Below are 27,056 nucleotides of genomic sequence, written 5' to 3' on the forward strand. Positions count from 1 at the left end.
CAACAGTTTGAGTGTTTTATTATGCAACAGGTGGGAAAAACGTTTGGGAAATTTCTACAAAAAAAGTGTTCAAGTACATTTTCACGTTCATGGACTAGATTGGGAGGGTAGTCTGGTAGTACTAGGGTTTGTCTGTTTTGTTGCTGGTCTGTGGCTGGCTGATCTTTGACAATTCTCCAAACGATGCAGTTGCAGAGCCCCTTTGAGCAGGTTTTACCTGAAACAAGGAAAGAGTAAAGGCTTTAAAATGCTGCTGTGAGAAGGCAGAGATGCAGATGAGCTACTGGAGCGTAACAGCATTTGTCTTCGCTTCCTCCATCTCTGCTTCTCATTAAAAGGCTTTAATCTATTTCTGGAAAACTGACCATGCACGTAGTGACTGGTCAACCCAGAGCAACGCACCTGTGACTCGTGAGGCTTCCAGCCAATCATGTGGAGGATCTCAAATGTAGCGGGGACAGATCCGTCCTCGTTACCATACATCTCTAAGACAAAAACCATGAAACAAGTCAGTTGTGATAGAAAATAGAGGAATAATGCAAGTAGTAAAGATTTGAGTTATATGAGTTAAGCTATTAGACTACGAATGTGAGCGAGGCTGGTCTACAGATCTACATATTTCCGGTTTAGGTTTTTAGGCTACTGGAATAAACGGAAGAGGTTCATTTGACAGATAACCAAAATGAAGAGGGTTCTGTGTTCCACGGCAGTGCCTTATGACTAACGCAAGCTCAGCTGCAACTTGACACCTGCGATCACAGTTTGTCTTAAGTGATGCGTGTTCCGCTTTGACATCTGTCTTAAAGACACTAGGCCGGAGTCCCAGACGTGGCGGGAAACGCTGCTGTTTGTGTGAATGGCTCCTGCACTAATAAGGTCTCACTTCCTCTCGCGCTCACCTCTGTAAATGGCGGCTGCCGCTAGAATGGTGTCTCTGTGCAAGAGGCACTTCCTGTTCCATGCACAGTTACTCTCACCCATACCTTATACATGAGACACAAACAATAAGACACAAGTGTTGTTCTTGATTTGTGCTTTGACCATTAATATGTTTGGAAGGCGATGCTGAAACACACCCTGTAAATCGTACAGGACATCCAGGATCCCTGGGTAATGCACCTGGACTTCATCAACATCCTGACAAACAGAAACAGTTGGGTACCGTATAAAGGTGGGCACGTTGATACCGGCCTAAACGCTGACCACGGTGGGCACGTTGACGCCGGCCTAAACGCTGACCACGGTGGGCACGTTGACGCCGGCCTAAACGCTGACCACGGTGGGCACATTGACGCCGGCCTAAACGCTGACCACGGTGGGCACGTTGACGCCGGCCTAAACGCTGACCACGGTGGGCACGTTGACGCCGGCCTAAACGCTGACCACGGTGGGCACGTTGACGCCGGCCTAAACGCTGACCACGGTGAGCACGTTGAAGCCGGCCTAAACACTGACCACGGTGAGCATGTTGAAGCCGGCCTGGCCCAGCAGGTTGCCCATGTCGGCGGCAGCCGTGTAGGGGGAGATGTGTGGCGAGAAGCCGCCCTCCCGCTCCAGCTCGGCCAGCTGCAGGGAACAGCGCAGCTCATACAGGGTCTCCCCCCCGACCATCGCCCCGATGAACACGCCATCCGGCTTCAGCACACCATGGATCTGGCTCGTAAGGGAGAGGTAGACAGCACAAGAAAATACCAGTTCTTCACCGGTGGGCCTCGGCACTAAACGTACTGCCAGCAGACGGCGCGATAATATACGGCGCGCCCTTCTTAGCAGGGTTACGCCAGGGCTAGCCCCTCCCGAGAACAACTGCAGGAGGAGGGCAGATCCAGGACACGCGGTACCTGCCGTAGAGCCGCAGGAAGATCGTTGATCCAGTGCATGCTACGGGGACGGAAAAAACAAACCAGAACCACCACCACCACACACACACACACACACACACACGGATAGCATCAAAAATTTACTACCTCATACATACATAGTAACAAAGTCAGCTAATTCCTTTCATCTTATTATATTACACAAATCCTAACAGTACAGTACTTACTAACGTAACCTGTTACTGAGTGAACAGGAACGTACCTCAGGCTGCTGACCACCAGGTCAAAAGTGTTTTCCCGAAACGGCAGGAACTCTTCGTCTGCCATCACACACTGCGTAGGCATCTCGCACTCTTTCTTCCGCATCTGAGACGTCGGATACGATTTCATAAACACGCACAGACTCAGCACACCTCAGCCAGTTCAGGCTCAGTTTGGTCTGTAAGCTATAAGACGGTCTCATGTTTTCACCTACCAATGAGCCATGAGAAACGTCCATGAGGAAAAGTCGCTCCACTATGTCCTGGGAAGAAGAAACATCCTGAATGCATAACCTATTCTGGTTTTACAGCAGAAAGCTTCCATCAATACTCATTATATTTACACTTATACAGAAGACGTATATGTATTTATCAATGATTGATCCCAGGACCTTGGTGTCTCTCATACTAACCGATGTACAGCTCTGAGAGGAAGAACAGGTAACTCGTACCTTGCTGACATGCTCAGCGATATGGCTCTTCCCACATCCCACGTCCAACGCCAACGGGAACGTCCTGTGGACACATCACAAGTCGTCATGGTGACTGCGGTTATCAGTCAAATCCTGGAGAGACACACCACTGCGTTTGGAAGCCAAACAGCTACTTCTACATAAATGCATTACTGCCGGGCCACAGTTTTAAAAACATGCACCGTATTTACCTCGCCACATCATACACTCTGTCCGCAACTCTGCCTCCGACCTGAAACATTAGAAAGGTTTTAGCGACAGCGGCGAGGCTGCGGCGCCCCCCGGAGCCCCCCGGAGCCCCCCGGAGCCGGCCTGACCTCGTCTCGCAGGTAGTCGTACTCGTGGTGCTCCGGTAAACGCGAAGCCCACGTCTTCTGTCTTCTCTTCATGCTTCTGTCGAACACGTTCATCGTACCCCCGTGTCTCCCGGAGACGTGTCTCTGCGGGGTCAGGCAACGCTGGGGCCGCTTCGGGCAGTAAAAACCACCGCTTCCAGTAAGCTTACCGTGGCCAGTGTGCATCCGTGCCCGAGCCCGGAGTGGTGGACCGAACTGGGGGGCTCTGATTCCGACCCATCGGAGGACGCTTTGGCTGAGACAAGCGCCACACACTGCGCGGCTACTGAATATGTTATTCATAATTCGGCTGTACTTTCATGAGCATGTCTCCTCCATTCGACGATGACCTTTCGCACCAGCTACACCAGCATTGGTGTACTGGGAACCAGATCACTGCCGAGCAAGCCTCGTCAAAGTGTCACCCCAGCAATTAGATTAAAGCAATTAGACGTTGGATGGCTCCAACACAACACTTAATAAAGACGACAAAATGTCAGATAAAAAGAGCAACGCAGAGACAGTAAGCGGGTACTTCTGAGCCTCCTAGCTTCCGGTACACGGGGTGTGGTTAGAGGCATGACGGGAGACCACGTGTAGTTACCCTCCTGGTGAGTGTGTTTACATGTTGTGCTCTTTTATTCTCCAGCTACGTCGTTTCACCTTTCGTTTAAAACGACGTATTATTTTGCAACCAGCGGATGAGACTGTTGTTTGAGTGCGCTAACCTGCTTGGCAACATCTAGTAGCAGGAGTCGGCTAATGTAATGGTAGCTAGCCGGCCGTGCTTGCCTAGCTAACGTGCTCAGCTAACGCTGGGTCAGTTATCACGACAGAGCGCGTATTAATGCGGTGTGTTGGCGCTTAAAGCCTTTACTTTACCATCTTAATACTTCACATAGGTTTTTAGTAGTTCATACTACTTCCTTGAAGTTTTGCGTATGTAGAACTAAGGAAGAATGTTTGAGGCGGAAGGTATCTTTTTGCGATTATTTTCCGTCCGAGTGGAATATAGCTGCTTAGTACATAGTTTTCTAATTGTTATCGCGATACTGTTATCACAAAGGTACAATTTGGAAATGAGTCGTCTAACAAAGCACTGTGTGTGTGTGTGTGTGTGTGTGTGTGTGTGTGTGTGTGTGTGTGTGTGTGTGTGTGTGTGTTGTGAGCACCCTGACCGATTTCTGGTTGGGTTTTGGTGAATAGTGTTTAAATAGTCTCAGAAAAGTAAACATTTTACCTATCTTTAATTGTTATATCTAGAGTTCAGCAGTGGGTTTTTTTATTTACTATTCTGCATATAGACATATGGCACTCGCAGTGTGTAGTAGGTTAATTATGACCCGTTGCGTTCCTATCATGTAAACGTAATATGATTGGCTCATATTTCTGTCTGTCTTCAGGACCGGTTAAGGTAGACCTGTAGAGCTCCTCCCCCTAGCCACCATGTCCTCCAAGAAAGAGCCGAATGGCGATGAGCGCTTTGCCCGGGTCAACAAGGACCCTCGCTTCTGGGAAATGCCGGATGTGGACCGGAGGGTCCGGATTGACAAGCGCTTTCAGTCCATGTTCCACGACGAGCGGTTCAAACTGAAATACACAGTGGACAAGCGCGGGCGTCCTGTCAACCACACGTCCACGGAGGACCTAAAACGCTTCTACAAGCTTTCAGATTCTGAGCAGTCCGATGGAGGCAAAGACTCGCAGCAGGAGGAAAAGAAGAAGAAGAAGAAGAAGAAGAAGAAACCTGAAGCAAAGGAAGGAGTAGAGGAGCCTCAGTTCGAAGACGGACAGGGAAAGGAGGAGGAGCCTGAAGAAGAGGCGGAGCATGCATCTGAGAAGGTGCTAATGAAGCACAAAAGGGCTTCAGAACGCAAAGATTTTGTGAAGACGCATAAGGCTACAACAGCAGAGCAAGCAGGAGTGGGAGATGTTGAAGGTAAGGAACGCTTGGATGGCTTCACCCGTATGAAGTTTCCATACGATTAGACCTACGTTGTGTTTGCCTAACACAGGGATTTAATTAAAGGTTCGCGACCAAGGTCAGTAACTACAAACAAACGTACCGAATAACAAAAAAAAAATTGTTCTTGTTCGTTTACACAGGAAAGGATGATGACCTCGAGTCTGACAGTGATGAGGAAGAAGATCGTGACACTGACGAGGGAGCACGACTCGTGGCTGATGACGAGGACCTTGGTGACGAAGACGATGGTGAGCAGGAGGAAGAGGAGGAGGAGGATGAAGATGAAAGCGACAGGGACAGTGGCCCCGACCTGGCCAGAGGGAAAGGCAACATCGAGACCAGCTCAGAGGAGGAAGATGGTGGTGGCGATGATGATGATGATGAGGTGGTGGAGGACTACCTTCGTCGTGAGGAGGAGGAGCTTGAGCACGACTGGGGGGAGATGTGGAAGGACGCCCCACGCTCCGAGGAGGTTAGTTGCTCACGCTTTACTTTCACACAGCGGATGATTTTCATTTTTTCCCTATAAGTAAACTTTTATGCCTTTAAAGGTGCAATGTGTTTAATATTGAATGTTTCTGTTGCACATAGTGCTTTTAAGGTTTGAGTTTAAGGATTGCTAATGGATTTTCCTTTAATCTGTCCTTCATTTGTCCTGTGCAACATCTGTTGATATTAAAATGTTTAGTTGCCTCTAAACCAGGTCGTGAGACATTTAAATGTCTTACAGTGACCAAACATGCAGGTCAACTAGCATGCCATGCTTTCTGTGGGGCAGTTTCACAGGCAGTTGCTGAACCATGTGTTTTGAGGCATGTGTTTTGTGTGTGTGTGTGTGTGTGTGTGTTTGTTTGTGTGTGTTATCAGACAAGTCGGCGGCTGGCGGTGTGTAATATGGACTGGGACCGGATCAAAGCTAAAGACCTGCTGGCTCTTTTCAGCTCCTTCAAACCCAAAGGAGGAGTGGTGTTGTCCGTCACGGTAATGTTCTCCCAGTGTTTCTCTCTCTCACGCACACACAGAGACACACTGCTGTAGGTCCACTGCTGTTTTGATGCCTGTATGTTTGCATACATGCATCTTATTGTGTGCATGTGTATGTTTCTCTCAGATCTACCCCTCTGAGTTTGGGAAGGAGCGGATGGATGCAGAACAGACTCGGGGTCCACTGGAACTCACCAGCCTCCCAGATGACCCCGATGCAGATACTGAGGAACAAAGGTACTGTTTACACACACACACAAACTACACTACACTACACTACACAGACACACCACATGTGTGAACTTTGAGCAACACTTTTCTAGTTATTCTGGATGGCAGTGTGAGGATTTACCTTCCACCATAGTGACTGAGAGTATAAAAGTCCTGAATGTTGTTTTCCAGCCCAATGTTAAGGTGTGTTTTGCGTACGTCAGATCTACATCTTGTTTACCTTATGCAGAGCCTTCTAGGCCGCGTTTGTTTCCAGCGCTGTAAGGCTTATTAGTCCGAGGACCTAAAGTATTGTGGTGGTGTCTAGTGTTCTTGCAATAACACCCCTCCTTTAGTTTGGTAGCTATGAGCCCAACTCCCAGTCCCAAGATCCCAGGAACAGAGTTCAGTTGTGCTTCATGGTTAAGTCACTTCATGGCTAATGATGTTACAAACATATAACATCACGTCTTCAAGAACTACTCAGAACAAATGAGTGTGTTTGTATTTACAAATTTGCGGGTTCTAGTGACACCTAGGTCAGGCAGCACATGTACTGTCATACTGCAAAATATGTAAGCGTCTGCTTAATAAAAAAATTAAAATACACGGGATGACGAGCGGAGCTTCATTACATCGGGTCGGTGGTTGTCGATAAAGGCGGCGGCTTCGTTGTCTGTCAGGCTCTACAGAGAGAAGGTGCGGGATTACCAGTTCAAACGCCTGCGGTACTACTACGCCGTGGTGGAGTGCGACTCCGTGGCTACGGCCGTCAGCATTTACGAGGAGTGCGATGGCTTCGAGTACGAGAGCAGCCGCTCCACGCTGGACCTGAGGTGAGACGCCGCCAAGTGCTAACGGTGAACGGAAGGAAATGGCGCGGCAGAGAAGAAGGAACGGTGCCGGGGTACCGACCGTTTGCCAGCGATAAGTGGGGAGGCAGTGAGGAGAAGGCACACGCTGTTCCTCTGCTCTAAACGGTGCGGCTGCCCCGGTGTCTCTGATTGCAGGTTCATCCCCGACGAGGTCGCTTTTGAGGACGAACCCAAGGACAGAGCGTCGGAGGTGGACATCTCCACTTACAAGCCCAGACTGTTCAGCTCCGCCTCAAACACTACTGCCAAGGTACACGAGACCTAACCGCTACAGAGGTTTACACATGTTTACAGACGTTTACACGAGGCCTAACCCCCACAGACGTTTGCACATGTTTACAGACGTTTACAGGAGGCCTAACCCTTACAGAGGTTTACACGTTTACAGACGTTTACACGAGGCCTAACCCCCACAGACGTTTACACATGTTTACAGATGTTTACAGGAGGCCTAACCCCCACAGACGTTTACAGACGTTTACACGTGTTTACAGACGTTTACAGGAGGCCTAACCCTTACAGAGGTTTACACATGTTTACAGACGTTTACACGTGTTTACAGACGTTTACAGGAGGCCTAACCCTTACAGAGGTTTACACATGTTTACAGACGTTTACACGTGTTTACAGACGTTTACAGGAGGCCTAACCCTTACAGAGGTTTACACATGTTTACAGACGTTTACATGAGGCCTAACCCCCACAGACGTTTACACATGTTTACAGATGTTTACAGGAGGCCTAACCCTTACAGAGGTTTACACGTTTACAGACGTTTACACATGTTTACAGATGTTTACAGGAGGCCTGACCCCTACAGACATTTCCACATGTTTACACGAGGCCTAACCCCTACAGACGTTTACAGACTACTCCTCTATACACTGTAGTGGCCTGCTGCTCTTTTGCATTGAATTACAATGGAACAGATTAGTCGCTCTGAAAAATTGGTCTATACTATGTACCGTCTCAGAAATGAGTAATGGTGCACTCTGAAAGCTTAATGAATCTAATGATGCGGCTTTGCGTCACGGCTATGAATGTCATGGCTGGAGAGTGGCTCGGCTGCGTGCTCACAGGAGTTGTGAACGTGCCGTGAGCAGCATTCCTCTCCTACAGTATTGCTCAGGATTATGCGCCCCGTCTCCAGGTCGAGTTAACGTGGGACGAGACGGATCACGAACGCGTGACCGCCCTCAGCAGGAAGTTCAAGAAAGACGAGCTGCTCGACATGGACTTCAGAGCCTACCTTGCCTCATCCAGTGAGGAGGAGGAGGGAGGAGGAGCTGAGGAAGAGGAGGAGGGTGAGCGGGTGAACGTCGCAGCTTCACCTACAAACACAACAGACGCTTTGGTGTAGGACACGGCACGTTTATTTTAAGATAAATAAATTAGTGAATTGCAGTTTTGGTGCCGTTTGTCCTATTAGCAAAAAAATGCCACTTTCTGTCAGCTGAGCTCCGTGATGTCCCTATCAGAGGCGGCACCGGCGGCTGAGCGTTTGGCAGAAGAAGAGAAGACGAAGAGGGGCAAGAAGGGAAGGAAGGAGGAGGAGCAGATCTCTAAATACCGCGAGCTTCTACAGGGTCTCCGCGACAAAGACGCAAAAGCGAAGGACCAGGCCATGGAGATGGAGGTCACGTGGGTGCCAGGTACCGTCGTCGCCAGCGCGCGCCAAGAGCCAAGCCAAGCGTTCACGTTTAGACGCCCAAGGTGGCTGCAGCGCCGCACGCTGACCTCGTGTTCTCTGAGGTCGGTAATGTCTGATGGAAAGGGAGAGTGACTTCAATCAGCCTGCCAATCACAAGCCCAGCACCTTAGCCAGCGAGCCCTCACTGCTCGCTCAAGCCCCTGAGTCGTCTGATCGCTCTGATCAGACTGATTCATGAGCCTGGATAAGCTCCTGGTTTTCCGTCTTCTGTGTCATTTCCTGTCGGAACCTTGTTGGATGTTGTGTTGTTCCAGAAGGTCCGCCGCCTAGATGTGTTTATTGATCGCTTTTGTGTTTGTTGCTGTTTGTTGTTCAGGGTTGAAGGAGACCACAGAGAAACTGGTGAAGAAGAAGCTAGAAGGCAGAGACAAACTGACTCCATGGGAGGAGTTTCTGGAAAAGAAGAAAGAGAAAAAGAAAGAGAAGAGGAAAGGAAAGAAGGTAAATGCGGCATGTTCTGTCGCTTTCTCTCTACTTCTGTCTCCATGTTCTCTCTCTCTCTCTCTCTCTACTTCTGTCTCCATGTTTTCTCTCTCTCTCTGTCTCTACTTCTGTCTCCATGTTCTCTCTCTCTACTTCTGTCTCCATGTTCTCTCTCTCTCTCTCTACTTCTGTCTCCATGTTCTCTCTCTCTCTCTGTCTCTACTTCTGTCTCCATGTTTTCTCTCTCTCTCTGTCTCTACTTCTGTCTCCATGTTCTCTCTCTCTACTTCTGTCTCCATGTTCTCTCTCTCTCTCTACTTCTGTCTCCATGTTCTCTCTCTCTCTCTCTCTCTCTACTTCTGTCTCCATGTTCTCGCTCTCTCTCTCTCTCTCTACTTCTGTCTCCATGTTCTCTCTCTCTACTTCTGTCTCCATGTTCTCTCTCTCTCTCTCTACTTCTGTCTCCATGTTCTCTCTCTCTCTCTCTCTCTCTCTCTCTCTCTCTCTCTACTTCTGTCTCCATGTTCTCTCTCTCTCTCTCTCTCTCTCTCTACTTCTGTCTCCATGTTCTCTCTCTCTCTCTCTCTACTTCTGTCTCCATGTTCTCTCTCTCTCTCATCCTCTCTTCGGCTCCCTCTACTTATTCTTTGTCTCTCTCTTTCGTTTATCCTAGGAGGCAGAGTCAGAGTCTGATGTCGCTGTTAGTGACGACGAACTTCCTCCTGACGTTGACCTCAGTGACCCCTTCTTCTCTGAAGAGCTCGGCTCCACGGGTGAGTCCTAAATGTCCAGTTTCTTTATCTTATTTCCTTTCTTTTCCCCATTCATCACTCGTGCTCCTTTTTCCTGCGTTAAACGCGCGCACTCTTGGGCGGATTGTGTAATCGCTGCACTGTGTGAATAGGCAAGTCCAAGAGGAACGCTAAGAGAAGCAAAAAGGGGGAGGAGCAAAGGACACCAGAAGAAGAGGCGGAGCTAGAGAAACAGAAGGTACGCGTGAGGGACATTACCGCTGCGATTACAGAACCGCCCTCTTTTGGCTGCTTTGATTTGAAGCTCAGAGGGCACGTGTGTGTGTGTGGACAGGCTGAAATGGCTCTCCTGATGGCGGACGATGAGGAGGAGGGGCGCAGGCATTTTAACTACGATAAGATCGTGGAGCAGCAGAATCTGAGCAAGAAGAAGAGGAAAAAACTTCTGAAAAGCAATACACCGCTGGAGGAAGACAACTTCCAGGTCAGAGGCCAACATCCCTCAACTGTCCCCCAAACATTGCTCAGCAACATTTTCCAACCACAGCTAAGCACTGCACATGCCATGATTCAAGTAGAGGAGCAAAAGACCTTTTAAGAAATAAACTGATTTATTTTTGTTTAGTCTTGCAGACCTACTTATACCCATTACCCATAGAACTTTAATGACTGAGTCATTAATGGCTTTTTAAACTGACTTGTAAATTGAAGTATTGCTGAGAATTAGGAGCAGTATTGGTGCACGGATCTCCATAGCAACCTTGGTAGTAACCATGGCTCCCTGTCCCGTTATTAACAGGTGGATGTGCAGGACCCGCGCTTCCAGGCCATGTTCACGTCGCACCTGTATAACCTAGACCCTTCAGACCCGGCCTACAGGAAGACCAGAGGCACCCAGAGCATCCTGCAAGAGAAGCAGAGGCAGCGGCGCAGCCAGCAGGAGGCGCTCCAGAGCGCACACCAACACGAGAGAACCGTGGACCCTAGTCTCTCTACCCTCATCAGATCTGTGAAGAACAAGACGCAGCAGTTCCAGGCCCAGAAGAAACAGAGGACCAAGTAGAGCTGAGGGAGGAGGAGAGGAGGGGAGGGGAGGGGAGGGGAGGCTGGGGTAGTTTTGGAGTGCACGTGTGTGGTCAGAATCAGAACCCATAGCCTGAAACTGGGTTAAACCGGGTTGCTGCCACAGCGACTGTCGTGCTCTGCTGTGAGGAGCGCGTCTTGTTCGTGTGATGTGTTTTTTGTACAAATGCTTTTATTAAGAAGGTGGTCAGATCAAGTTTTATACATCAGAGACCCTCATATGAAACATTAAAAAAAAACAGGTGTGTCCACTTTAAAGGGAAGAATCCACACTTGACTGGTGCTGAGGTTGGAGGAAAACTGGCTTTATTTGTTACGTTGAAACGATACAGACATTCAGCAGTCTCAGTGGCACTTATCACCAGAAAACAAACAGGCACATTAGCAGTGGAGACTGACACACACACACACACACACACAGTCAAAACAGGAGATTATTTCACAAGTTAACACAGGTTATGATTGTAGACCCAATCCAGAAACTCTCTCCTGATTATGGACCTTCGTTCCCTGGACTTCATATAATTAAAAAAAGTGTAAGCAACCTACTGCAATGAGCCCAGCTCTATACCCCGCCCCGGATCTAAACTAAGACAACCTTTAACAGCCCTGATAAAAGGGTGTGGGGATGCAAATAATTGCTTTTTAACTTTTGTCCTGGACGCTTAGAAATGGTTGAACTCTAATGCTGCAACTGCAAGTAGTTATTATTAAGTAGTTATTATTAAGGCCTCATTATTAAGTAGTTATTTTAAGGCCTCATGCTTAAGGAGTTGTTATAAGGCCTGTTGTTATTATTCACTCTACTCATTACACATGTACAATACACAAATATGACTGGCTGTCCTGTGAGCTTTGATTCCCAATGATCGATGGTTTTTGAACACTAGATCACCAACAAACGAGCTTGAACATGGTTAGAAGGAGCAGGAGTGGCTCTCCAGTACTGAACCTAGCAACACAGTTGTGCCACGTGCTGCATCCTGAGCAATGGGAAACGACCGTTTTAATAATCAGGACTGATGGACAAAATGTTTAAATCATAACACTTATGCACTGACATCAGCCTCTATCAGAATTACAGCCTGTAAGCCTCGAACCCAGAGGTCAGCGGCTAGGGTTTACTCTGCACTGGGTCAGATTAATCCGTTACTAATATCTTACTAATCTCTTTCATTGCAATCGACAACGAAAGGTGCAAAAAGTAGAACCTCCCGTCAAACCCCAGACTAGCGTTAAGACTGACTGGTGTTGCATCGGCTGGTGTGATTGGGCCAAACATCTGCTGGCGGTCTGTGAACTGGCAGTCCTATCACTTTTTCTAAATCCAGCTAGATATCAGATGAGGCCACGGACCTAAAAGAATCTGTGCTGTTCACAGTAAAATGTTCACTGAAGCAGTGTCCTTTGGAGTAGGATTTAGTCAGACCTTCACAGGAAGAGGGGAAGAGAAACTGCATTTAAATCACTAATGCATTTAGTGTAAAAAGAGCCAAGTATTGAATTCAAAGTAATTTTTACATGTATATTGTATGAAAATATGTACCAACAATAGGTTGGCAGCTGTTTCTTAGTACAGCAACAGCCTAGTTGCTGGTAGTTAAACTTCAGTTAAATATTTGTTTCTTTAGTGTGTGATTGTGCTGACAGTTGGCCATTTCCTTCTAGCAAACTGAATAGAACTGACTGCTACTGAGTGAGGCTCAGAGCACTCCACCGATCGGACTCGCCTCACATGTGGTTCCACAGTGAAACTAAAAGATCCAGATGTTGTGGAATACAAGGCATCTGGAATGGAACATCATCATTACATCATCACGCGGGTGTTAAAGTGTAGTGAAAAGACTTCAGTTGTGAGAAACCTTTTTTAAAGTTAAAACAACAAAGCTTTGTATGCAACAATATATCAGTGTTTGTGGAGGTTTTGGATACTTGCTCACTTGTTTTGAACACAGCTGGAGACCCAGACACCTTAAACCAATCCTCAGGAGCCAAACCCTCTCAGTGTCCCGTGTCTCCACTGTGTTTCCATTGCCTTCTGCCTCACGTTTATGCTTTGAAACCTGCTGAAACGAAGGCCAGGCGTTCTTGCCCTTAGACAGGTCACAGAACTACAGTTCAGTGACTGAGAACTGAGGAATTCTAGACAATTCTAGCTGTCAGTAGTCCATGAAGTATTACAGCCCTACTGCCATTGATATTACTTGGTGTGGATAGTAGTGTAGGAGTAAATCTATTCAAATAAAGTACTACAAGAAGCACCTGCCTGCCCTCAGAACATTGCCACTGGTTGTGAGATAGCACTATCGCTGACATTTGTCCGCACAGTTTTATTGTCCTCTACGAGCTTGTCGCTTGGCCGTCCTACCCCTGCCAGAAAGCAGAGTGGTTTGCCTCGCTGTCAGGCGTAAAATATGAGCTCGGGTATCTGCCCCCCCTGCACGCCCGTGCCGTTGGTGCTGTCTGAGGAGCACTGGAACTGGAAGGTGACCTTGCCGCACTGCACCTCCGTCATGCCCTCCTGGCCGAAGTAGCTGAGCTCGTTCCCGTCCAGCACCACGCTGGCCGTGTAGAAAGTGTCGGGCTCCACCTGCACGGGGTAGTCGAAGAACACGGGGAACGTGCTGCTGGAGCCGTCCGAGAAGTACTTGATGACTGCGAGGCCTAGCGTGGCGCCCTGCCTCTTCAACTCGATTTTGGCCTGGTACTCGGCCGAGCCGCAGCTGGAGCCGTACAGGCCGAAGCCGGCCACGAAGACGCGCTTGTCCACGGCGAACTGGATGCTGTCGCAGCGGCCGCGGTAACGCCACTGGTTGCTGCGGTAGGCGCACGACTGGAAGCGATGGCAGCGCTGGGGTGCCAGGCCCTTGCGCGGGCGCGACATGAAGGGCAGCTCGGGCTTGCGCGCCGCCGTGTGCCACAAGAAGATGTCGTTGGTCTCGGCCAGCGTCAGCACGCCCGACTGTGCTACGCCGTTGGCGAAGTCGTCCAACGTCATGGCGGGCACGCGGATCAGGTAGATGGACTTGCCCAGCACCAGGCGCTTGTTCTCCACGGTGGGCGGCAGCTCACGGCGGTGGCACTCGGCCTCGGCCCAGGCCAGCGCCGCCTCGAACACCACCGCCTCCTTGGCGTTGAGTGTCTCGCGGCGCAGGATGCTCTCCAGCGTGAGCGCGTCGATGTCGCAGAAGCCCTCGGAGCGCAGCGCCAGCTCGGCCTGCGCGTCGATCACCTCCCAGCAGCGCTGCGTCAGGTCGGGCTCCTCGAACAGGCAGCTCTGCGACAGCAGCACGCAGGCGTTGCGCGCGCTCAGACTCGTCTCTAGGAAAGTAACGCAGGCGCGCGCCAGGTGCGGGACGATGTACTTCTTGGCGGCGTAGAGTGTCGCCAGCACGGTGTCTGCGCATAGGTCGATCTCGTCGCAGTAGATGTACCTTGGCGCAGGCCAGGGCGGGGCGGGGGGGGAAGAAAGAAAGAAAAATTTTTTTAAATAGACCTTCCATTGGCACTAGAAATAATTCTATTTGATAGTTTACAATGTGGGTGTTTAAATCTAGTCCAGCTAATTCTCAGGCTCCCGGTGGGTCAAATCTGGCATGGTAACGGGAAGTGCCGGACCGGCCCCTGGAGCGGCTCCCCGGACGGCCCTGTGTGTCATGGCCCTACTCCTGTTCTTACTTGAGCAGGGCCAGGAAGGAGGGTGGCTCCACGTCGGGGATGCGAATCTCGTCCTTGTCCTCAGCCAGCTCCCCGTAGAACATGGCGTGGAACACGGAGCTGCCTACAGCCAGAACGTACTGAGGGAGACCGAGAGAGAGAGAGAGAGAGAGAGAGAGAGATCGATCCCGTCTAACATGGTAAGGAGGTCAGTAGCATTCCTGTTCACCAGACAAGGTGTGAACCGAAGGTGGGTGAGCATTCCTGACTGGTGAGATACTTTTATACTGTAGTAACAGAAGAATGCATATGCATGCGAAATGTGGTGCGGGCGCTGGACAAAGGCACGGTCAGCTAAGCCCCTCCTATGGCCTCCCGGGCCCTCTCACTACTGAGTGCCACAGCGCCTCAAGCACGACTCCCACGTTCACTTGTTAGCGCTGGAGAAAGACCTTACGCTCAAAACGTGCAGCAAAAACATGAATTCCTGACTTCGGTCGCGCTAGCCAGGGCGGAGTTATCTGGTCGTCTCTGCCACACACCCTCTTACAGCGTCGCCGTAAAACTGGAGCTGAGGGTTAAATGCTGCGTTTCTCAGCTGTCATGGTAACGGGGTTCCATGTCCTCACCTTATGCCCCGGAACTCTCTGTGTTGCTCCCGGAGGGCCGACCACAAAGTGCACGTCCGCCATGAGTTCATTGTTAAACATGACCGCGTTTCTGGAGAGACACACACAGACACACAAACGGGGCTTTCATGTCTGGCCAACATTTTGCTCCCCCAACTCGCTCCTCCGAATCTCACACACAATGGTGCAGTCCTACACACTGCTGGCTCTGTTCCTGTGAGCGTGTGGCCTGGCACTCAAACTGGAGCTCAAAAACACAAATCACTACGAGTGGGCCGTTGCTAGTGTGAATTCTAACCACGCTACGGCCATCCGTGGCCGGGAGCTTCGGCGCGCCCCGCTACCGCATCCTTCTCCCACTGTCGTCCTGAGCAGCACTGCCCAATCAGTTGGTCCTGTAAGGCCTGAAATACGAGACTCCACAAAGCTGTATTCTACCTGTGACTGCTAGAGCAGGCTGTCTAATGGATCCAGATGAAGTATAATCCTGACAGGTCTGTGGAGTAAGTGTGCATTAGCTGGACTAGTCTTCCTTGTTTATTGTCTTATATTAAGAGACAGCCCTGTCTGGTGGCTTGAGTGAGCTGACTAACTACGTCTACATCATACAGTATGAGTGACTCACCACAGATTAACACCTCAAACGTAACTCTACAATCCGACGCGTAATCCCAGTTTAATGCTGGACGAGAGACTGGCCCTACCTCTCTCCAACGGTGGGGTAGAGGCTGACGAGAGACTGGCCCTACCTCTCTCCAACGGTGGGGTAGAGGCTGACGAGAGACTGGCCCTACCTCTCTCCAACGGTGGGGTAGAGGCTGACGAGAGACTGGCCCTACCTCTCTCCAACGGTGGGGTAGAGGCTGACGAGAGACTGGCCCTACCTCTCTCCAACGGTGGGGTAGAGGCTGACGAGAGACTGGCCCTACCTCTCTCCAACGGTGGGGTAGAGGCTGACGAGAGACTGGCCCTACCTCTCTCCAACGGTGGGGTAGAGGCTGACGAGAGACTGGCCCTACCTCTCTCCAACGGTGGGGTAGAGGCTGACGAGAGACTGGCCCTACCTCTCTCCAACGGTGGGGTAGAGGCTGACGAGAGACTGGCCCTACCTCTCTCCAACGGTGGGGTAGAGGCTGACGAGAGACTGGCCCTACCTCTCTCCAACGGTGGGGTAGAGGCTGACGAGAGACTGGCCCTACCTCTCTCCAACGGTGGGGTAGAGGCTGACGAGAGACTGGCCCTACCTCTCTCCAACGGTGGGGTAGAGGCTGACGAGAGACTGGCCCTACCTCTCTCCAACGGTGGGGTAGAGGCTGACGAGAGACTGGCCCTACCTCTCTCCAACGGTGGGGTAGAGGCTGACGAGAGACTGGCCCTACCTCTCTCCAACGGTGGGGTAGAGGCTGACGAGAGACTGGCCCTACCTCTCTCCAACGGTGGGGTAGAGGCTGACGAGAGACTGGCCCTACCTCTCTCCAACGGTGGGGTAGAGGCTGACGAGAGACTGGCCCTACCTCTCTCCAACGGTGGGGTAGAGGCTGACGAGAGACTGGCCCTACCTCTCTCCAACGGTGGGGTAGAGGCTGACGAGAGACTGGCCCTACCTCTCTCTAATGGTGGGGTAGAGGCTGACGAGAGACTGGCCCTACCTCTCTCTAATGGTGGGGTAGAGGCCTTGCCAGTTGCAGCCCTGGACGCTGGGGTTGTTGTTGTTGCTGATGTTGTCCTGCTGGCACTGCTGCACGGCGGCGCTGCTGGTACCGCAGTCAGGCGAGCACGGCACTCTCGTGGCAGGATACAGCTCCGCTGCCATCGTACCGCACGTGCCCCGTGCTCACGCCGCGCTCATGGCCAAGCTGCCTAGCAACAGGAGAGTGTCTCGCGCAGATTCACCTGAGAGGACCCCGACGTGTAGCAGAGGTGTAGCAGAGGTGGGGCAGAGGTGTGGCAGAGGTGGGGCAGCCAAGTCGGCAAGTTAGGTGACAACAAAGCCACGCCAGAACTGGATATGCACTTTAAAACTGTAAATTATTACGCTTACAAGCCCAACCGATTAATTAGCTAAACAAACAAGCATCTAGTTAACCAAGCATTTTCTGCAAAAACCAGCTAACCTAGTTTAGCTGGCTGCAGTTTCACATCCCCAACATCAGCCATAAATGTTCCATCTGTGCCACTTTTTCAGCAGCTAATACGACGTTCTTCCCCGTTACAGGGCAATCAAAACAACTTGACTAACATTAGCTAATTAGCCAGTCTGTCAGTAAACCACCTCCGCAATGTTACCACTTGTTGGGGAGCTAGCTAGATCTTTGCACACATTGTTATCTAGCTAGAATTTCACAAACAGCGAAACTAAAAACCCACTTAGCTAGCTTAGGTAGCCAGTAACGCCTACCCACCCATGTTAAGTTTCCTGTGGACACAAAATTAGTTCTTAAGATAGCGGTTAGTTGTCTCCGGAAAATTAGGAAGTGGTTTCTAGCCACAACAGGAAATAATCGCAGCTAACGCTAGTTAGCTAGCAACCCAGATTACATGGCTAACTAGCCACTTATCTCAGGATTTGACAACAGTAGTAAAATGAACTGCTGCACTATTAGTACGCTTTTATAACACAAAAGACAACGACTTACCAAAATGCCACATGCATATAGCTAAATAATAATCCCATTCAGTTTCACTGGCACAGGAAACTGCTAGCGCTAGCTAGCCAGTTTAGCAAGATAAAGTATACAGTAAACAAGACACAACTGAATCAAATGTACAACTTCAATATCGCTGAGAAATTGCTGCAATACTCCGACATGCAGCACTGGTTGCCAGTATATAGCGTCAGAGAATACCCTTGAATAATTTAGGGAAGTTTAACGACCAACTGAAGTGTGAAGCCATCCATCTTCCTTTGGTCGGAATGCCTGCCAAAACATCTGGCCGAGCGACTGGCCTTCATGCATCGCTTTGTTCAGCTCACTTGAAACATCCGCTCTCGGCGGATACAGGATAAATTGGTTTAGAAGTCGCCTTCTGTTTTGTTTTTTGTTTGCTTGTTTGTTTGTTTGTTTGTTTGTTTTCGCTTGAAGCAGTTATCAGTTTTATAAGCAACTGTCACAGGAGGAAATCAAAAATGTTAAATCATACGTGGACGTATGCGTGCATACCGATGCATGCTTGCCAGCAGATGGCAGTAGATGCACTGTAATGGAGTTGCTCTTGTTTACCCTTTCTAAACTAGCTCTTTCCGGCGTGTACCCGTGCCTGGAGAGGACGATTTTTGGTGCAAATTTTGAATCGTTTTCTATGCTCGATGAATAAAGATAATTTAATCGATTAAAATGGGTTTAAAATACTGGAAGTTTCAAGTTTGGTTTATTTGTCACATACATAGTCATACACAGTATAACTCGCAGTGAAATGGTTGAGAGTGCTCTGTCCAAACTGAGGAAAAAGAAAACGGGTGCATAGAGGAATATATATTCTATATATGTACAAAAATATATTAACAATGTATGTACTGTATATATATAGTACTATATATATATATGTACTATATATATATATATATATATATATATATATATATATATATATATATATATATATATATATATATATATATAATGTTTATATACACAATGTACAATGTATATGGTTGTTCGTATGGAAGTGATGTTATGTGCATCATCACGCACGTAACGGCTTTAAATGCAGGCATGCATGTGCAGAGAGAGAGAGAGAGAGAGAGAGAGAGAGAGAGAGAGAGAGAGAGCGAGAGAGATGCTGATATTGATCTCGCTGATGTAGATGGCCTGCAGTATCCCATGAAGTTCCAGGTGAGGTGTACCATGGCTTTGACCTGCCCCCCCAAACAAACAAACACACACACACACACACACACACACACACACACACACACACACACGGACGTGCGGTTTTTTGTTTTTTGTTTTGTGTTTTTCAAACAAACATCCTAAGCGTTCGGTAATCCCGCGCTCGTCGGAATCCTGCTGAGGTCACCGTTGAACTTTCATGACCGTGAGGAATCTCTCTTGTGTTTGCCAGAACGACAACAAACGGTGGGCTTCGCTCCGAACGCTCGCCCCGAACGTCGCGCGGAGGGTTACGACACAGGCACCAGCAACGCACGTGCTGCTCCCGGTACTGGGTCCAGCGTGGGAGTCACGTAACGATTTACTAATGACGGTGGGGAATGGAGCCAGCCGAGGCAATGCACTGATTACAGGGAGGAGAGCGAGAGGAAGACATTGAGCTGATGGGGAAACGTCCATAAATAGGCAGCACTTTGTATTGTCTCCATACGGACTTCAGTCTCCTCTTAAATAACCCCCGTCCCTGGTCTGCTCCCTGCCATTCGAAGGGCTGTTCAGGGGTTATTAGTCCGGGAAATGACCATTGTCTAGCCGTCAACTGTTTTCATGGATCACTTAGTCTCAAAATTAAAGCAGCTGCGCCAGATGTACAGAGGCAGTTTGTACCTGTTAAAATGCTTTGCGGTTTACAGCGCTTCCTCGCGTCTCTGACAGACAAACTTGCGACTGGATTCATAAGAAGTCAGTTAGGTCTTGCTGATCTAGAACCAGATGCCTACGTCATCGTTTGAGCAGGTTAAGAAACAAAATGTATTCAGCACGAATGTTCATTGCTCAAGAAATTGCACCACGGTGGTCTTCAAGTATATGGCAATTTGTTCAGTACTTAGTATCAGTGGATGTATAACATTTATCCATTTCAACCTCCTGTTGAAATGTGAGACACCAACGACTTCAGAAAGACACACAGGCTAATTTATCCACATACGATGTAATGGTGTTTTTAGTTACTTGTTCTGTTGACCCCCCCCCCCCCCCCCCCCCCCCCAAAAAAACACCCTTTAAAGAAATAAGAAAAATGTACTCTTGCGAGTTGCCTAAATATCAAGCCACAATGGGCTTCTCAGGTCGGCATGCTTACTGGCCTTGGTCCTTCACGTTTTGAACCCGGTCACTGATCCTGGACCAGCTCTGTTAAACTCATAAGCTGTTGCTTTCTCCTCTCTCTCTATGGTCCTGGATAATGTGATTTATGCTCCAAGTGGATTGTGGGATGTTGGAGTCTCGCATCGTGGGACCGACAGATTCATACTGCTCAGAACTGTTTTAAGGCCAGGCTTTGTCTGAGGGTTCCTTCCTCTTGCCTATCAGCTGCCTTTCCTTCCAACTGATCTCAGAACAGTTTCAATAGGACGGAAGTCTCCCAAAGTAGCTGGAAACATATTACATTAAATTATGTGAACATGAACATAGAAAAAAACCCCCATATCTTTTAAAAACTACAGGAGGAAGAGATTACTGGTAAGGGATAGGGATTACCATCGTTTGTCGCTAATGTTTTCACCATTGAGTAGCATGCGAGTCCCTGAACAGCAGATGTTTCCGGATGCTTCACAGGTAGTAGATGGTGCACTATGTCCACAGTGCATTCTGTGCAAAATCAATCCCAGGTGACTCCAACAGCAGAGGGAATCCCCTGTTGTGCACAGTTTAACCTTTTCCCTCCTCCAGCACACTAGACGCAGGACATAACGGGACTCGATGGCCCCTGAGCTGACTCAGGTGTGCCGCGTGACATAACGTGTGTTGGTGGAATAGAGGAAAGGAGCATGTGCACAGGGCACAGACTCCCTGGAGCCAGGAATGGGGACTTCAGGGCCTTTGGGAACTCCTGCCTTTGGTCCGATTGGAAGTGTGCCTGGGTGGAGGCAGGACAAAGCATATAGTAAAATCGCCAGCGGTTAATTCAATTCTTGCCATGTTAATGTGTGGCACATTGGACTTTAAAGAACACTAAGCACCATTTTATTGGGCATGTCAAAGACATCAAGTCTAGTCTTTGACTGAATTCCAACATTAGTGGTGAGCCACCACGTAAAGACCTTTTTAGTCTCAGCTCAAGGCTACTCTTAGTCTGCGAGTCCGTCCTTATAAGTGTTAATTAATCACACGTTATTTTGCGGTGCGTGTTACCTGTTAAAGAATCTGAGGGTGGCTGTTTAGCCCCTCACTGACGGGACCTCTGCCACCTCGACAGGAGGTTTTGGCCCTGTGCACCCTCTGCCTCTCTTCACACTTTCAGTCACAGATTTGCCAAAGTCAATTAAAAGTCTATTACAACGAAAGGGTGTTTAGCAGTATAAAGGACGAATTAGCAGTACTAACCCCACGCCCCTCGAGAGACTCCTCTCTCTAAGTGACAGGCTGTATTCATGGATAATAATGCCCGCAAGCATGAGAACCCTCGTGCTTTGAGAGAACACATGGTGAAGTAATAGAGGCCCTATATTCATGGGGTGTGAGTGTGTGTGTGTGTGTGTGTGTGTGTGTGTGTGAGAGAGAGAGAGGTTTTGTGGATTGGGAGTGGTAGTTTCAGTTGTCTTTAAAATGGGGATTGTTGTGATGTTTCTTTAGAGGCAAGGTCGCGATGTTCTTTTAAAGAGGCAGTCAGCGTTCATTTGGATGGAAGTGAGAATGACAGACGGTTGGGCGACAGGCCCCAGGTGCAACGTGGGACACGGACACGCCCCCTCGTGCCCAGCACAATCTCTGTTCTTCTTCAGCTGTAAAAGTCTGGAGCGAGGAAGAAAGAGAGCGATTTTCACGGCAGGGTCACCTCACTCTAAATTGTAAAGCCCTGTAAGATTAGCGGGGTCCGTTTGAAGGCTGCTAACGGGGAGTGTGGCTACGGATTGTCTTTTTCCTTTCATTCACATTCATGCATGGCCTTCTCTCTCTCTCTCTCTCTCTCTCTCTCTATCTCTCTCCTCTATCTCTTTCTCTTTTCTTTCTCATTCTTCATCCCATTCTCGTTGGCCCATTCACTTTTCCAAAAGTGCACCATGTTCACAACTCATGAATACCCAATAAAGAGCCCGTTATTCTACGCTAAATTTGCTCGGAAGAAAAGATGCTCGCCAAATAGTTCTGCCCCGACTCCAAGCGTTCTTTCTCCCTTTGCCGAAGCCATCTGTGCCTCCGTGCCTCTTCCTTCTGCCTCTCTCCCTCCTCTGCTCGTATGAATAGGATAATTGAGTGTTGAATGCATTTCGAGTCCTTATAGATGCACCGCGCATGAGCTCCTTCTGCATCTGCCCTGCTAGTCTATTGATCAGCCTGCTATGCTCCTACCCCTACGCCCTGTTGCCCAGTGTATTTTATGCACAGTCAATTAAACCGATATAATCCCATTCACGGACAGCAGACCTCTAAACACCCCCCCCCCCCCCCCCGTACAGTGCTCCGCCCACACACCCCGGCTGCAGATCGACCCGCGGTGACTGTGTGGCGTGACGGGGGCTCGGGGCAGCCGCACAATGGGGATGGATGGGGACATTGTATCGACCTCTCCGAGCGCAGTGGCGCTCCATTGAGACGAGAGAAAGCCCCCCTGCTCAGGCTGCACGAGGAACAGCTGTTGATAAGCTGTTCCAACCCGGCTCCTCTCCTCCGGCCCCCACCTCGCTTTGAGCCCCTCCCCAGGCCCGTCTCGAACAAGTGCCGAGCAGGACCCAACATCCGCCCGAGCTCCGCGGGGTCGTTATAATTGCATTAGCACGTTTGAAGGGCCGTGTGAATAGCACTCGTTACGGGGTGAAGACCAGAGATTTACAGGACACAGCATGCAGACAAAGCCAGGACTCAGGGTCACAACCGGAGGGGGTTTGCTGCTGCTGATGCTGTTGTTATTGTTGTTGTTGTTGTTGTTGTTGTTATTGATAGATTATAGCACATGAGGCCTGGTGAAAGAATGTGGCCCCAACAGGTTGCTGAACCTATGTCACTCACAAAGGATTTGGTTTAAAAGGGCGGTCGCTGCTGGATGGGTCGGCAATCGAGTAGTCGCTTTGTGATTTGGAGGTGTGTGAGCGATGGTGTAATGGATAAGGTCAGATGGATTAGATGCACTGTGGATTCCCTAAACCAGTGGTGTCCAAACTGTTTTTAATGGGGGCCAGATTGGACCATATATCCATTGGACCAATAATATCAGAAGTATTATTATTTTTTAAAAGTATTGAAGTTATTACAAAGGCAAACATAGTACAATGTAAAAAATTTACAAAGTAGAAATTCAATTTTATTTTAGTGCGGTAACTAAGCAAGGTATCAACTGAGTGAGAAAAGTCTGCTATGGTTCTCGATGAAAAAATATTCCATCTCCCTTGAAATCACTGGTTGTCAATTTTGTGCTTTTTTGGCTATAGCCACACTGAAATGTCATTCAGTAAATTTATTTGCACTAGTCAGAGAAAAAAAGCTCTTTAAGTTTGTTTGCTAACTTCTAGAAAAGTGTGGCGATATTATATTTCACCATCCATCAGGTAAAAAGAAAAATTGCAGCGTATTGGTCAGCAGGGCACTTCGGGTGTACTCACACTAAGTGAGCCGTACCACACCTGAGCGCGTATGACCACCAAAGTTCAGTTCGTTTGACTGGGGCAATCACTCTGTATCAGGCTCGTGTATGGTGCACGGAACCGGACCAGGCCCACTTGAAGAGGTGGACTCGGACATGGTACGCGTCTAGTGTGACCGCTAACTGTGCTCGAGTACGGCACTCAAACACTCGAATGGCAGAGGTGCCGTGTTTGCTGGAAATGTTGGCAGATGAGAGCATACAGGAGCAACTAGTAACAATCAATAAACAACAACAACAAAACATAACAGCAATTAAAACTTTTACTGATAAATGTTCAAACCGACCTGAGTGGTGTTTGAGTTGGAGAAGCCTTGCAGTGGCCTCTGAGTTGAGTTTTGGTTTCTTTGAGTATTTCTTCATTTCAGTTCGAGCTCTAGGGGAGCAGATATGGCTTCTGTAGGCCCCCAGTGTTCCGATGACAAGACAAGTAGCAGGAGTGTGTCAAAGCAAACAAATAATTCAACAAAATAAATTACACTATCTCAGAATAATAATAATAATAACAACAATAATAATAATACATTTTATTTGTAGAGCAATTACCTTGTTAAAACTAATTTACAAAGTGCTGATCATTATGAAGATAAAATACAGAATAGAAATATATAATGTAAAAATATAAGAATTAAAAAGAATAAGAAAGTCCATTAAAAAGTGATTTACAGCAAATTATTAAAGACAGTAGAACTGTGAGAGTGAAAATAGTGTGTGACTTGGCTCTGTTATTGTATAATTGAGTTTTGAGGTGTTTTACAAAGTTATGTTTTGATATGTTATCGCAATCCGTTTGCAATATACTAGAACTAGTGGACGCGTGGCGTAATATGGCTAAAGACTGGCTTACATCATTTTGATCAAAAGGTTTGTGTAAGTTCTGTGTTTGATGAAAACAGCCAGCAAACACTTATCTGGAATGTCTCAGATCAGACAGGATGTTAACGGTACACAGTATAGACGGAGAACTCCTTGGCGTATTGTAGGCATCTGTGATATTAGTATTTCTAAAGACAAATATCATTGCTATAATGATAAGTATTACAATCAGTGTATTTTTGGCCTTGCGTGTGGCTTACAGGTTCTGTGAGTAGGTTCGAAATGTAATTGAGGTATAAATAGGGTTTATTATTTTTGGGGGGATAAAGCTTGTGCGTGTTTGACTCCACATTCCTGAGGCGAGGCAAGACGGCCCGTCCACACGGAGAAAAACAAAACAAGAAAGGTGACAGCTGAATGGACGATTCCACTATAGGCTACAATACTCCCATCCAATGAGCAACAAAGAGGGGCTTTGGGTTTTTATTACCCGTTCCCGTAGCAACTGTGACACCTGCCAGTGGCTTTAATCCTAACTTGTATTGTGATTCCATTGCTAAAAACATTTTCTGAATCTGAGGGAAATGTGTCTTGGCAACTGCACGTTTTCCTTTTGTTTTTATTTATTATTTGTATCAGATGTTACCAATAATTTCTGGTCTTTTTTAAAAAAACAACAAAAAAACCCCCCCCACTATATCCATATCATCTAAAAAAAATAAACTAAATCACTGGCCTTGGTGCTGTTTGGAGCTGGAAGAATCACAGCTGTGGGATTTAGCTTTGGGCTAAAGCAAACGTTGTCCGCACCAGTAACATGTTGCTATAACGATGAGGCAAAGACTAACCTCAGACTGACTGTCTTCATCACTGAGAATGACTCATCCAGAATGAAGCATTCTCTCTCTCTCTCGCTCTCTCTGTCTCTCTGTCTCTGTCTCTCTCTCTCTCTCTCTCTCTCTCTCTCTCTCTGTATTTTTAAAAGGTTTTGTGTTTTGTTTTTGTGTTTGTAATTTTTTAAACTCATGCTTCTGTTAACTTTTCTTTTCTTTTGTTTTCCTCCAACACAGAGGCCCAGGACCCTCACCACACCTTCATATCAGATACTTTCAGGATACCTCAGCGTACAGGATCACCGAGACAAAGCTTGTCAGTTAGATAGCAAATTCACTGAGCTCAAGAAATCCAGTTTTGACCATGACAACACAGCTAGACTGGTATATCGCCAGAAAGGACCCTTGAGGAGGTACAGTCTGCAGTGAGAGGCTTGGAGGAGATTGCTCAGACATAAAGAGTAGCTTACCTCTGTGCTATCTGAACACCACAGTCACCTGCTCAGCCTCTAGAGACAAGTCAAAGAGCTCAAGTCTGAAAGAAACAGATCGCCAGAGTCACCGCGATCCAGCGGACATGTGAGCCGTCAGCAGAAGATGAGACGTTGCTGTGGTACTGGGACCTCTACAGCTGGGCCTCCACCAGAGAGCAGCCCAGCCAGTCACCACACGCAGGAGGGTTACATATATGAGGTCAGGGGTCAAAGCCCAATCGCACCTCAAGTACTTCGAATCTCAAGTACGGCTCAGCTTGAAACACCATGCTTCAAGTCTCATGAAGGACAAGCATGGAGACTATTCTCTGTCCTGGCTCCCAGATGGTGGAATGAACTTCTGCTTACTGTCTGGACAGCAGAGTCCCTTGCAGTCTTCAAACACAGACTGAAGACCCATCTGTTCATGGAATATTTAAATGACCACTGACTATACTGTACTAGGATGTATTCTATGAATAAATGACAAAGCACTTTTGTAAGTCGCTCTGGAAAGGAGTGTCTGCTAAATGTAAATGTAATACTACAGTGACTGCACTGCACTCCAACCAGGGCATACGCAGCCAGACCAGAGATCTCCTTCTGCTCCGTGGTTCTACGCTAAGGGATTTAAACTACTGATTATATGTGTGTCAGCCTATGGATTGTACTGTGTAGATATAGATGGTATATTTGTATACAAGGAATGTCCTAAGAATGATGGAGAATGTTCTGTTCTCTCAGTGCAACATCCGCAGACAGAGTGGCAGAGAGCCTGGAGGCATTTTGATTTGACCTAAAAAGGAAAAATATTTGCACTAGTAAAAAAATATCCATCTCTGAGCAATATACATATCATCATCTATTTCCTCTTATTGCCAGAAAGAAGGATTTCAAGGACTGTGGAAGGAAATCTTGCAATTCCAGTCTGTAAGATTTGTTATTTTATGTGCAGAGAAGAGGAGAAGTGATTGATTACATAAGGAAACACAAACATTTGGGTCTCTCAGTGGTTCCCATCCGGTGGCAATGTTTTGATTGTAATATTGACATTAAAGAAAGTGCTAAAATTATGCAAATATCTTGGTTTCTGCATTGTCAGTAGAAGAACAAGAGGTTCTTCTGAAGAAAACTGCAACCACATGAGGGTCAACAGAAGTAAAAAAATAAATAAAAATAAGACCTGCTTTGTCCGTTCATGTAGAAAATAAAAACACACCAGAGACTCCAATCTGTCAGTAATTAGCACCAAGGTGCCCCCTTTCTGTGACCTGCCAGAAAATGAGA

The 27,056-nt window shown here is 48.0% G+C and overlaps 3 protein-coding genes across 8 annotated transcripts; 1 reads left to right on the plus strand and 2 right to left on the minus strand.

Annotated features, from left to right (window-relative positions):
* Position 1: 1 nt before the first annotated feature.
* Positions 2–3,439, minus strand: ndufaf5 (NADH:ubiquinone oxidoreductase complex assembly factor 5). Of its 3 annotated transcripts, none has more exons than XM_027013782.3 (11): positions 2,871–3,439; positions 2,745–2,785; positions 2,533–2,596; positions 2,296–2,343; positions 2,083–2,186; positions 1,842–1,881; positions 1,456–1,653; positions 1,077–1,137; positions 900–983; positions 403–485; positions 2–217 (listed from the first exon to the last, which is right to left on the minus strand). In XM_027013782.3, the coding sequence occupies exons 1-11, from the start codon at positions 3,189–3,191 to the stop codon at positions 122–124; spliced, it is 1,140 nt and encodes a 379-aa protein (XP_026869583.2). In that variant the 5' UTR covers positions 3,192–3,439; the 3' UTR covers positions 2–121. The 3 variants fall into 3 exon arrangements, with proteins under 3 accessions (XP_026869583.2, XP_081557859.1, XP_035390754.1); XM_081701733.1 differs by having other exon boundaries at positions 2,533–2,646; XM_035534861.2 differs by lacking the exon at positions 2,745–2,785.
* On the plus strand, positions 3,359–11,180 carry esf1 (ESF1 nucleolar pre-rRNA processing protein). Of its 2 annotated transcripts, none has more exons than XM_027013776.3 (14): positions 3,359–3,499; positions 4,292–4,827; positions 4,995–5,326; positions 5,722–5,835; positions 5,966–6,075; positions 6,732–6,884; positions 7,059–7,173; positions 8,074–8,227; positions 8,402–8,575; positions 8,951–9,075; positions 9,731–9,830; positions 9,962–10,047; positions 10,144–10,293; positions 10,609–11,180. In XM_027013776.3, exons 2-14 carry the CDS (start codon positions 4,335–4,337, stop codon positions 10,870–10,872), a joined length of 2,370 nt encoding a protein of 789 aa, XP_026869577.2. In that variant the 5' UTR covers positions 3,359–3,499; positions 4,292–4,334; the 3' UTR covers positions 10,873–11,180. The 2 variants fall into 2 exon arrangements, with proteins under 2 accessions (XP_026869577.2, XP_026869578.2); XM_027013777.3 differs by lacking the exon at positions 3,359–3,499 and adding an exon at positions 3,550–3,740.
* Positions 11,177–18,140, minus strand: btbd3a (BTB (POZ) domain containing 3a). Of its 3 annotated transcripts, XM_027013781.3 has the most exons (5): positions 17,815–18,140; positions 16,828–17,071; positions 15,179–15,269; positions 14,571–14,689; positions 11,177–14,326 (listed from the first exon to the last, which is right to left on the minus strand). In XM_027013781.3, the coding sequence occupies exons 2-5, from the start codon at positions 16,989–16,991 to the stop codon at positions 13,294–13,296; spliced, it is 1,407 nt and encodes a 468-aa protein (XP_026869582.1). In that variant the 5' UTR covers positions 16,992–17,071; positions 17,815–18,140; the 3' UTR covers positions 11,177–13,293. The 3 variants fall into 3 exon arrangements, with proteins under 3 accessions (XP_026869582.1, XP_035390752.1, XP_081557858.1); XM_035534859.2 differs by lacking the exon at positions 17,815–18,140 and having other exon boundaries at positions 16,783–16,863; XM_081701732.1 differs by lacking the exons at positions 15,179–15,269; positions 17,815–18,140 and having other exon boundaries at positions 16,828–16,969.
* Positions 18,141–27,056: the final 8,916 nt, after the last annotated feature.

The sequence above is a fragment of the Electrophorus electricus genome, chromosome 18 (genome assembly GCF_041902795.1).
Source record: "Electrophorus electricus isolate QZ-2024a chromosome 18, ASM4190279v1, whole genome shotgun sequence".
Taxonomy (NCBI): Eukaryota; Metazoa; Chordata; class Actinopteri; order Gymnotiformes; family Gymnotidae; genus Electrophorus; species Electrophorus electricus.

Coding starts and splice junctions, on each gene's coding strand:
- ndufaf5 (XM_027013782.3), bottom strand. CDS start 3,191: ATGAATAACATATTCAGTAGCCGCGCAGTGTGTGGCGCTTGTCTCAGC. Junction 1,882..2,082: donor CTGGTGGTCAGCAGCCTGAG/GTACGTTCCTGT, acceptor CCGTCCCCGTAG/CATGCACTGGATCAACGATC. Junction 218..402: donor GGAAGCCTCACGAGTCACAG/GTGCGTTGCTCT, acceptor TCCTTGTTTCAG/GTAAAACCTGCTCAAAGGGG.
- esf1 (XM_027013776.3), top strand. CDS start 4,335: ATGTCCTCCAAGAAAGAGCCGAATGGCGATGAGCGCTTTGCCCGGGTC. Junction 5,836..5,965: donor GAGTGGTGTTGTCCGTCACG/GTAATGTTCTCC, acceptor TGTTTCTCTCAG/ATCTACCCCTCTGAGTTTGG. Junction 6,885..7,058: donor CGCTCCACGCTGGACCTGAG/GTGAGACGCCGC, acceptor CTCTGATTGCAG/GTTCATCCCCGACGAGGTCG.
- btbd3a (XM_027013781.3), bottom strand. CDS start 16,991: ATGGCAGCGGAGCTGTATCCTGCCACGAGAGTGCCGTGCTCGCCTGAC. Junction 15,270..16,827: donor TACCCCACCATTAGAGAGAG/GTAGGGCCAGTC, acceptor GTGTCTCTCCAG/AAACGCGGTCATGTTTAACA. Junction 14,327..14,570: donor TCCTTCCTGGCCCTGCTCAA/GTAAGAACAGGA, acceptor GCCTGCGCCAAG/GTACATCTACTGCGACGAGA.